General features: G+C 39.3%; 1 protein-coding gene across 3 annotated transcripts; it reads left to right on the forward strand.

Annotated features, from left to right (window-relative positions):
• Positions 1 to 8: 8 nt before the first annotated feature.
• On the forward strand, positions 9 to 6,738 carry si:ch211-254p10.2 (solute carrier family 40 member 1). 3 transcript variants are annotated; one of them, XM_061718320.1, is made up of 9 exons: positions 9 to 121; positions 588 to 690; positions 791 to 858; positions 993 to 1,152; positions 1,434 to 1,549; positions 1,793 to 1,919; positions 2,074 to 2,328; positions 3,881 to 4,546; positions 5,035 to 6,738. In XM_061718320.1, the coding sequence occupies exons 2-9, from the start codon at positions 591 to 593 to the stop codon at positions 5,292 to 5,294; spliced, it is 1,752 nt and encodes a 583-aa protein (XP_061574304.1). In that variant the 5' UTR covers positions 9 to 121; positions 588 to 590; the 3' UTR covers positions 5,295 to 6,738. The 3 variants fall into 3 exon arrangements, with proteins under 3 accessions (XP_061574304.1, XP_061574305.1, XP_061574306.1); XM_061718321.1 differs by lacking the exon at positions 791 to 858 and having other exon boundaries at positions 92 to 121; XM_061718322.1 differs by lacking the exon at positions 9 to 121 and having other exon boundaries at positions 679 to 690; positions 791 to 854.
• Positions 6,739 to 11,086: the final 4,348 nt, after the last annotated feature.

Here is an 11,086-nt window from a genome sequence, read left to right on the forward strand (position 1 = left end):
CAAACTACTACAGCTTGAATTCCTGCTCCCAGGAAAGACTAGCATCCTAATGTAGGATACATGGCACAAGATACATCACCAAGGAACAGCAGCAAGGACTGAGCGTAACATCCAAACAAAGGTGACAAATGCTGCTAAAGCTATTTTTGGTGCTGCCATATCTGATCTGATTTGACCCGTTGTAGTGATTATCTATAGATGCTGTGTGTCTGAAAATCTAATTGAGCCATACTTAGAAATTAAGTGCTGCAAATCTGCTGGAGAGGTAACGAGAGTTTGTTGAGTTCAAAAATTCCAAATTAAGACTAAATCTAAAGGGGGGAAAAATGACTTATTCATTTATACTACATGATGATTTTTGGTGCTGCTCTACAGTTTCTGTACTTTCTAGTATGTTATTATGTTAAAGTCACAAACAAGACTGTGATCAATAACAATGTATCCTTAGAAGAAAAAACAAGAACTACATTTAGCAGTGTTTTTAAAGATTTAACAATATTCTTATCTAAAAGTAATTAAATTACTGTCGTATAATCAACATAAGAAGTGTGCTACAAGCCAATGTTTTTGCTACAATCCTTCCCTAGACAATGTCCCAGCAAGCAGATGTCTCCCAGTGCAGCGGAGCTGTGGTCGAGTTAGAGTCTGACAAGAACGATTCAAAGGCTAAAGAAGCAACAGGCATACCAGGTGATCTCCACTTCAGATCTGGCTAGAATGTGTGTAATATGTTTGCTGAATGTATGGATTGAGCTTATTTTGTCATTATTGTCATGTATATACTTGAAAGGTTCAGCTCTTATCTACCTCAAGGGTCCCAAGTTTCTCATCTATGTCAGTGGAGCATTGTCAATGTGGGTAAGAAACATTTCATGAAGGAACAGACTAATAGAACAGTAGAAAAGATCTATGGTAGTGTACCTTCTGAAAGTATACAAGCAGCATCTTGCCATGGGAACTGTGATTACGCCCTTTTATTCTGTGTTAAACAGGGCGATCGCATGTGGCACTTTGCAATCTCTGTGTTCCTGATTGAGCTGTATGGCCATAACCTGCTGCTAACTGCGGTGTTTGGATTGGTAGTGGCAGGGTCAGTTCTCCTGCTCGGGGCTTTGATTGGAGACTGGGTTGATCGCAATCCCAGGAATAAAGGTATCCACAGCAGTTTCACACTATTTGGAAATTTTAGCATGCACAATACCACTGAAAAAAGCTGCAATACAGAAATGTGTATTAATGAAATGTACTGACTTGAAATCACAATGGTTGGTGAATTCCATTCACCCAGAAACGTAAATTAGTCCTTGATTTGATAGCTAGACTCAACCGGCAGGGTCACAGTCACGGGCTCTGTGTCAGCTAGCCTTCCTTTTTAAAGATCATACCTTGTATTTCCTAAGACTGAAACTGTTTTTCCTGATCTTCTGTTTTAGTTGCACATGCATCTCTTTTCATTCAGAACACCTCAGTGACTGTATGTAGCATTGTGCTCATGTTGGTGTTCTCATATAAGCAAAGGATTGAACAGATCTGGGATGGATGGCTTACTGTGAGTAGACACTACACGTCGGATGATACTTGTTAATAATTGGCAACATGGAACCAAGTTATCTCATGTGTGATGACTTGGTACCATGTTGATCTGTGATCATGATCCTCACCATTAACGTTACAGAGAAGAGTTGTTGCTGTTGTTGTTCCCTCTGTCCTGTGTCCTTATTGTCTCTGCTTCTGAGCTTGTGGCTACTCTGTGCTGTCATAGTAACATGTTGCATCGCAAAACTCACACAAGGTGGTTTGTTATACGGTGGTGATCATCCTGGCAGATGTGGCAAACCTTGCAAGCACGGCACTGACCATTGCCATTCAGAGGGATTGGATTGTGGTCATCACTGGCTACAACCGAGGTCACCTGGCTGGTGAGGACATTTACTCTGCTACTACTTGTTTTTTTTGTGTGTTTTTTGTGTGACAAATACTTCACTATAAAATAAATAGAATAAAATGTTCGCTCTTGCTTAAGGTCCGCGATTGAACCCAATTTAACCCCTGTCTGTGTGATCCTGACAACAGGAATGAATGCAACCATGAGGAGGATAGATCAGGTGACAAACATCCTGGCCCCACTAGCAGTGGGACAGGTCATGACCTTGGCCTCCAACGTGGTTGGCTGTGGCTTCATCCTGGGGTGGAACCTTGTCTCTCTCATTGTGGAGTTTTTCTTCTTGTCCCGGGTGTATCGCATCGTCCCTGCTCTTTCAGTCAAACCACCAACGGTTGAAGCCGATCAGGTGTACCTGGAGACAATACAGAGGAGCGAGTCACAAGGTGAAGAACAATTGCTGGCATTCACTAATCTATCCTGTGATTCTAGTTATTAACATAAAGATAGAGAAAAGACTGGGAAGTTTATGTAGAGCAGGGGTATTCAAATAGATTCGGCCGGGGGCCACATCTGCAAAAGGACTGTATGGAGAGGGCCGCACAATTTGAAAATGTGGGGGTTTTCAAAATGTATTTTGCACTCAAAGATGAAGACTTATGTAAATATAATACATTTGTATTATACATTTGAAAATATCTAGTTTACATATGAATTATGTATTAATTGTCTCCAGATTTAGTAATTGTGAATGTTAAATATAATATTCAGATAAAGAAACATTATTTTGAATGCAAGTTCATTTTGAAACCATGCATTGTGCAAACTTAATGAAATTGATATTGAGCTACTTTTAATAAAACACGCCATAATGACAAAGCACCACTTTCCACCAAGATTTCCTTATTTGAATATTATATTAAGCATTGAGCATAAGCATTTCAGTCCATAATAGCCAGTTTGATATAATATTAAATATTATAAATAAGCAACCAAAATATTAACCATAAGCTCCTTTATTAATGACACATCTGTGCATTATATCAGCAAAACAAAACAATCACGAATTATAGGAGGCTTAGAAGTTCCATCTGAAATGCAAAGTCCTCACTTATTCAAATGAAAAAAATTTCAGGCCAATCCTAGAAGCCTAATGATGTAAACAAGTCCTCTATACAACGGAGGTCAATAATAATGTGACAAACATTAACACTGTGCAACACTGGCAAAAAATCCAAAGTAAAAAACATCTCCAACAGAGATTAACATGTACAAACACTATGCATCGTTAACCAACTAAAAAAAGGCTACCAAGCATCTTAAACTTAAATGCGATATGCATTCTCTGCACACATTACAAATAAAAATCGCACCTTGTGTGAACGCATTCCTGGCATGTCTGTCAGCCTGTGTGTCTGCCTGTATCTGTTAGCTGTTATTAACTGTTCGGTTTTTCCCCACTTATTCCACCGAACACCGAAAGTGTTTTTCTTTTGCTATTTTCGGCTGAACATTCGGTGCATCACTATTATTAAAAAAAAAAAAAAAAAAAATTTTCAACAAACACCCCCTTTTTTGAAATATGACCAGGGGCCACATAAAAGCTCCTGGCGGGCCGCATGTGGCCCGCGGGCCGCCAATTGAATAGCCCTGATGTAGAGTGTTCCTGAAAGGAAACAGCACCATGTAGTTCCTTTTAGATCTTCTTAACCAAGCTTCATGACTTCTTTAGTTTGATTAATACTGCACAATCAGGACAATCAAATTTAAAGCAGTGCAAGCATAGGTGAAATATAATCAGGTCTTTGTGAAGGATTTATTACTGTAAAACACAGCTGTGCATAGTTTCTACCACAGTGCACTTGGTCAGTAATTTAGTTTCAGCTCATCTGTAGTGGGGTAGATGGACTGTACTTGGTAGATGAAGTGAGATCTAACATGAAGCGGCCCAGGAACAAACCTTTAGAACTGATGCATGCTATCCCTCTTTCTCATTAGGGGAAGACAGCGATGAAGAACGGACAGAGGACAACGGCAGCGTTCAGCTGAAGAACGGCACCACCATGCCACTTTGTTTCCGGAAGTTTCAGTGGCTGGTGAGCACTTGTAAAGATGGCTGGAGAGCCTACTATCGCCAGCCTGTGTTCCTGGCAGGAATGGGTCTGGCATTCCTGTACACGACGGTCCTGGGGTTTGACTGCATCACCACTGGCTACGCCTACACACAGGGCATAAGTGGCTCCCTCCTTAGTCTGCTGATGGGCGTTTCAGCTATCACAGGACTGATGGGAACCATGATGTTCACCAGACTCAGGAAGACCTACGGCCTGATCAACACAGGCATCATCTCGAGCTGCCTCCACCTGGGCTGCTTGCTGCTTTGCGTGTGCTCTGTGTTTGCTCCTGGCAGCCCAATGGATCTTAGCTTGCTGGGGCCCTACTTTACCTCCAACTCCTCTGCTGAGCCCGGAGAGCTGGCAAGCCAGAGGCAAAAACACACTTATCCTATGATGGGAGGGAACAATCAGCCTTTACTTCCCGACCGCTCCTCCATCCACTGGACCAACAACACTTTGCTTTTTGAAAATGTGCCGAATGGAACTGCGCCAGAATCTTACATCTCCATAATTCTGTTGTTCTTGGGTGTCATCACAGCGCGCATCGGTATGTATACAAAGATTGAAAAGCTGAGTGTGTTTATTTCAAGAAATGGTTGTTATTCACATTGACACTGCCATGCATGGAGCATACGGTGTGACCCATTGATTGGCATGACAGATATAACCAGCCAGTAAGAGTCTGTCATATTTATCCACAGCATCAATTTATCTACTGCTCTACCTATCTGTGCTGAACAGGAAGCTATACAAAAGTTTACAGATTCAGGAATTAAAATCCTTAAAATACTCTGGCTAAAAAACATTACAGTGGTTCATAAACTGCTACTGAAGAGCCACTCTGATATATAAATGTCAGAATAGGTGCATTAAACTACTTGTCAATGAGGGTGACTAACAGTCATAAAGTTACAGAGAGATTATTTGACTTCTCTTATAAAGCCTAGTAGCGTGAGAACAGCTGAGTGAATGTGCTGCTACTGTGGATATTTTTTTTTCTAATCATTTAAGAACCAGTAACGATTGCTTTTTTAGGTCTGTGGTCCTTCGACCTGACTGTGACCCAGCTTCTTCAGGAGACCATCTGTGAGTCAGAGAGAGGGGTGGTAAATGGAGTGCAGAGCTCTATGAATTACCTGATGGACCTGCTTCACTTCATTATGGTGATCTCCGCTCCCCAACCAGAACACTTTGGCATCCTAGTTATCATTTCTGTGTTATTCATCACCACGGGGCACACAATGTATTTCGTGTATGCGCATAAAGCCAAGAGGAAACGCCGCCTCGACACATAATGAGGACATGTGGCGTGACACACATCCAGGCATGAGATGCTTACCAGCACTGACTCCACTTTGCACCAGTGAAATGAATGACTCTCTCCTGTTCTCTTCAGCAATCTTATTGCAACTCTCTGCTCGTGACTTAGCCGTTCATTTCAACACAGCGCACGCCTGATCCACCTCAGCTGCTTTCTTGTGTGCCACAGCAGCAGCAAGAACTCAGGTGAAGTAGAGCGGGAGACCAGTTCTCCATTCGTGGCCACAAGTCGACGTGGCTCAAATACAAGCAGCAATGGTACCTCGGAGGGAAATGTCCTAATCTAACAGCCAACAGGACACAATGGTAATGGCTAAGGCATTAGCATATGCCCATGCAAACTTTGCAGAGCGACTGCAGCTATAAGACCTTCAAACAAGTCTTTTAACTCACATGGCTTGGATACTGGGGTGTGGGGTGGGGGTGGAGGAGTGGATGGATGATGACATTTTCCTAACCTTCACTGAACGAAGAGCTGATCTTGTGAGGGGAAACCCTACTGTGACTCGTGAAAATAACGACAAGATGCAAAAAGTACTCTGACAAGTGGCAATGATGTTACTGATCCGTCCACTTGGAAATATTCCAGGATGTCCAGAAAGGAATATAAAGGGAACTTGATGTGAGATTGTTTGATAAGACGAAAAAGATATAAAAACAAAGGTAGCCTCCCCTTTTAATGGACGAAGTGAAAGGATGAACGCATTCCCTTCCCCTGGTTTGTTTCTCTGTGGATGAATCAAGCAAGCTCTTGCCTTTCTTTTATGCATGTGAATCTAGTTAATGGATTACAGCAATACATAAACGCATCATTGCAGGTTCTCCAGTCAAACTTGAGTAGAAGTTGTTCTAGCGTAACTGCTTGTGTACTTATAAAATTAAAAACTTTCCCTTACATTATTTTCTTCCCATATAAAGAGTGGCATTGTAAGTTTTCTAGAAACACAAGAGGAAAACCATCTTCATTTTGTGGCATGTTTGAAATCAGTGGTTATTATATGTCGATGCCGAATGTTAATCACATATATTGGCAGTATTGTACTCTTCTATCCTTCAATCTTGTGTAGTTCAAATGAACTAAATATAACTTTACCTCAGCTAAGAACAAGAACACCGAACAGGATTTACTCTTATCTGCTTCATGTTTTCATATCCAGTTAATGTACAGTGGAAATAACATACGAGTTTGACATTTTGTCATAAAATAAGCATCACATCTCAATTTATTTGTATAATTTTCCTGTGAAATTTCTGTATCGTATGTTGCCTTTATTTTTAAACGAATGTTTATGATAATAAAGACAACTGAAAATGATCTTTTCATGCAATTCTCAGACAAATGAATGTGAACAATGCCGAAGGGAGTTTGCTTTTGTTTTTATTCAATAACCTTTGAGCAGACTTTTCAGACAAATTAATGTGAATGATGAACATTTGAGGCCTACAATTATTAAATAGATGGATTTCACACAAAAAGTTTATTTAAATGTATTCTATGGCATTGTGAATTAATTTCATGTCAATACTGGAATCCTTTCATAAAAATAGAGAGCCACATGCTTTGGTCTATGCCTTTTAAAATCTCTTTATCTGTTCTGCATAAAGTTAAACAACCATGTACTGTAACTTTATACACACAAGAGAGTTTGCTTTTGTTTCTATTCAATAACCTTTGGGCAGACTTTTCAGACAGTAAATTAATTTACACAACCAGGGGCGCACCTTCATATGCAGAGTTAGCTCATTTTCAATCAAAATCAACCTGTATCACCCACTGTTGTGAGAAATTAGATGAAAGAAGAACTCAAAGTCCTGCATGAATGGAAATTAATAATGGTCACAAAGCAAGAACACAGAGCTACTATGAGCCATTGTAATTGCTTTGATGACCAGCAGAGGTCAGTGTCACATATGCTGGCCATCACCATCCCACCGTCCTTTAGAAATGAGGCAATGCAATGAAACAATAAGGTGCCAAGTAGTTTCATGGCTCCCTATGTCGATTAAATATGCAACTTCCATCCAGGAGATTATTACATACACGCTCATAGAATCAAATATGAGTTTTTATGCCATAACAACCTTCATTTCTGAGTACCAAAGGGACAATATTCAATGCTGGAAAAGGACTATTTTCCTTTTTTACATTATTTCTATTCCATGACAAAGGTAATAACTATCAGCCCCAAGACACCACTGAAAATCCAGAACATGTTTCACCGCATGAAGGCTGCCATACTTTCAACACATCCGGCCCTTGGTAAGGTAGCAGTTACAAACAGGCCAATCAAAAGAACCAGCCAGGAAGAGATGCTCAGCTCACAGTGGGGAACCGTTTCCCTGGAGGCAGCACGGCTGCAGGCAAGAGATGGAATAAATACTTGGTTACTGAGGACAGTTTTATCCTGTGCATATTTTCAGGAAAGTTTATGGAGAGCTTGGCTGCCAGACCTAAAAAGCTTTCAGGACTTTTCCTAGCATTGGGATGATCCTAGTAAAACTCAAATTCACATCTCACATACTTCGATTTTCTGTGGCAATTTGCTAACTGTGTCAAGATGGCCACAAGTTTGGAGGTGGGGAGGCTCCTAACGCTAATCTAATGCGAAGTACAAAATACAGCAATGAAATCAATACTTCCCACCAACTCTTCTAAAAGCCTTGATAGCTGAGGTGCTTAAATAGTCACTGTTAAATTAATAAGCTGGAATATTAGCTCTTAGTGGCTCCTATTATTGTTAGAATTAAAACTAAAGACTAGAAAGATACTAGCCTTTTCACTGTTGCAGTAGTTCAATTATGGGGAAATCGTCGGGGCAACAGATGAAGACAATCCCGAGTTTACATTAAAACAACAAGTTAGATGAAAGGAATTAATCAAAGAAAAGGTTAACTACTGCAGAGCAATAGTACACATGAATGGTAAATATTTCAAGGAAATTCAATTTTGAAAGTTCTACACCTTAAAATAATTGGGATTATGGATAAAATGTAAGGTTGATGACAGTTTGAGGTTTTGCTGCTATTGAAATATATCCAATTAGGCTACACTTTTCTCAAAACCCAAAGTGAAAAGAAAGCTTATTGATTTTAGTAATTTTATTCACGTGGGAAAATAATTGAAGAGCAGAGTAAATTTCAACAACTTTTGTCGTCAACTATGTGTTTTATCTGAGCTAAAAAAACATCAATATGGTTTTTTTTGCTCAAGTTGATAAAATGTCCAGACATTTCATGAAATATTTGTAATATACCTTGGTCCATTTCTTTTCAACCATGAATTTACAGCTCTTTTATGATGGTTTTAGTAGGTGGAGTGGAGTGAAATGGCTCATCTGGGAGAAGGTTCTAGGCATTCAATGGATGGAGTCTATATTTTCAGGTATTTTTTACTCTCACAGATACATAAAATTGCATCGATTTTCTGGAGTAAATAAATGACATGTCTATTTTTATTTATTTTTGTACTGAATCTATTTTAGACTTATGTTCTTGAGAGAAAATCTGATGGTATTTTAGTTCATGTTTTTGCAGAAATACTGTACATCCAATACACAAAGGTTCTGATAGAACATGATAGCAAAACTCGGAAGGACAGCTTTGTGCAGCCAGACTGTCACGGATTGGTTGAGGTAGGACCCAAACGCAGGAGACGAGGGAGGCATGAGTGATTTATTATTGCCAAAAACAAAACAAAAAACAAAAAAACCACAAGAGCTTACCGAAAATCTGACAAAACACAAGGAAGGTGGGAACAGTATGGACCAGCAGGAAGCAAGGAAAAGCCAAGACAAGATATACACAGAAGACTTGAGTGACACAGGTGCACACGATCAAGGCTAATGGGAAGAAGGGAAGTCAAGACCAAACTGAAACACAAGGACACAGGGTTTCAAAATAAAACAGGGACTAAATACCAAAACTGTGACACAGACACTAAAATACAGGATTTACCTCTTTGAGATATTTTGCAGTTTTCTATGATCTAATATTATTTGTAAGTATTTTTGTGTATTTTTCATGCTTTGCAATAGATTGAAGTGAAGAAGTGTGTGATGAAATTCAATAGTACCAAAAATACTAAAACGTACTGAAGCGTTCAAGTGAGCGCCAGCTTAGTTTTCAGCATGGACAATGCATTACGGTATAAACTTACAAAAAAAAGATTTGCTGCAGATTTGTTTTGACAGTGATGACTATGTGAAACTGTCATCAATACACAGACTATGTATTCTAGCTATGTGAGGTGAATTGTTCCAGATGGTCGGTGAGGTCTCATCCTGTGAAATAGCATGGCATCTTCTTTGAAGTCAAGCTACTGTCCCCACCAATTTAGCATTATTCTCTGAGAAAATGCTAGCAGGATTGCCATTTCCCCTCTCCTGTACACAGTTTTGTTGCAGTAAAGCAGAAAACTGAATGCATCTTTATTAGTAATGCGCCACAAGAGAATAGCAATGGTTCCGTGGTTTGAGACTTCTTATACACTTTAATTCTTAGTAAAGGGGTGTTTGTAATAAGGTCAGAAGAGTTTCATCATTTATTTTTTTTATTATTCTTTTACAAGCTATAGTATCAGTGCTCCTTGCAGGGTTGTTCTGGCTCTCCCCCCTTACACCAAGCAGCATCAGAGCTACCTCACTAACAAGCATGGTTTCAGGCATTCTCACTTTGTAATTCATTACTTAAGAATCTGGGTCAGTGGTAGCAAATTAAATCTAGATTTGTCCCTCTGGCTTTGTCTTGCAAAGGAATTTTCACGTCCCTTTTCCTAGTAAAATAATATCTAAAATGTTTTATCATGTGGTCCAGTAGCTATTTTTTGCATCACAAAAAATTGAATAATTGTTAAAATAGCATCATCCCAGGATGTGCCCTGCTTTATTTAGTGTGACTGCAGTGTTTCCAATCAGCTACATTAAAAGACCAAAAGAAATCAGCCGAATGAAGTTCACGTTAAAGCGAAGCACCACATAAAGACAGGCACTATATTTCACTGTGAAGTTTTCTGTGTCAGCAGTTTGGAGCAGCAGCACAGATGAATGGCTTTGCTTCGACTCACTCAGGCATCACACTGCCAATGGAGGGTAAAAAGATATATCGATAACAGGTAGCATTAATATGAACAAGTATTGTCCTTCCTTTACCCTCAGTAAATACGTGCAGGATCACACTGTTTCCTTTGCAGGTTCACTATGCAAAACTACACAATCAACATAATTTACATGGAAATTGCTTAGTTTGTTCAGATGTAACATTGTTTTTCGTTTTGCATTGTGTTTTTTAGAACAGAGAGTTTTTCTTGGTAATCTTTTTAAACAGTGTTTTTTAATCGTACTGTCATGAACTTTAAAATGTAACATGCTAACAGAAGCCTGTATACTAGACTATGAAATGTATCTCTTGGGTTTTTGAAATTGCTCTGATCATTGCATGATGTGGTCTTGAAATGAATGTCCACACCTGGGAAGATTGTGAATACTCACTCTTAATAAAGAGCTACTGATTATTTTATAACCCTTCCTAAGCTGTCGGAAAGGGTAGCAAATTAAATCAACAGTTGCTTTTCTAAGATCATTTCTGATATCTTTCTTTCTTGGCATTGTGTTTACAAACATCTAAGTGCTCCAGATAACAAACTTTTGCTTTCATACAGGTGGTAACACTTTCTAATGTACAATTATTCAAGGACTTTTTTTAATTGGGACTTGTGGCTTATGCGTTCCAATGGCGACAGTAAATGTGCCATTGTGGTCTACTACTTTTA

The sequence above is a fragment of the Cololabis saira genome, chromosome 3 (genome assembly GCF_033807715.1).
Source record: "Cololabis saira isolate AMF1-May2022 chromosome 3, fColSai1.1, whole genome shotgun sequence".
Taxonomy (NCBI): Eukaryota; Metazoa; Chordata; class Actinopteri; order Beloniformes; family Belonidae; genus Cololabis; species Cololabis saira.

Bases quoted from the DNA above. Each gene is read 5' to 3' on its own strand.
- si:ch211-254p10.2 (XM_061718320.1), top strand. From the start codon at position 591: ATGTCCCAGCAAGCAGATGTCTCCCAGTGCAGCGGAGCTGTGGTCGAG. The intron at 859-992 runs GTAAGAAACATT...TGTGTTAAACAG, and splicing joins GTGGAGCATTGTCAATGTGG to GGCGATCGCATGTGGCACTT. The intron at 2,329-3,880 runs GTGAAGAACAAT...CTTTCTCATTAG, and splicing joins ACAGAGGAGCGAGTCACAAG to GGGAAGACAGCGATGAAGAA.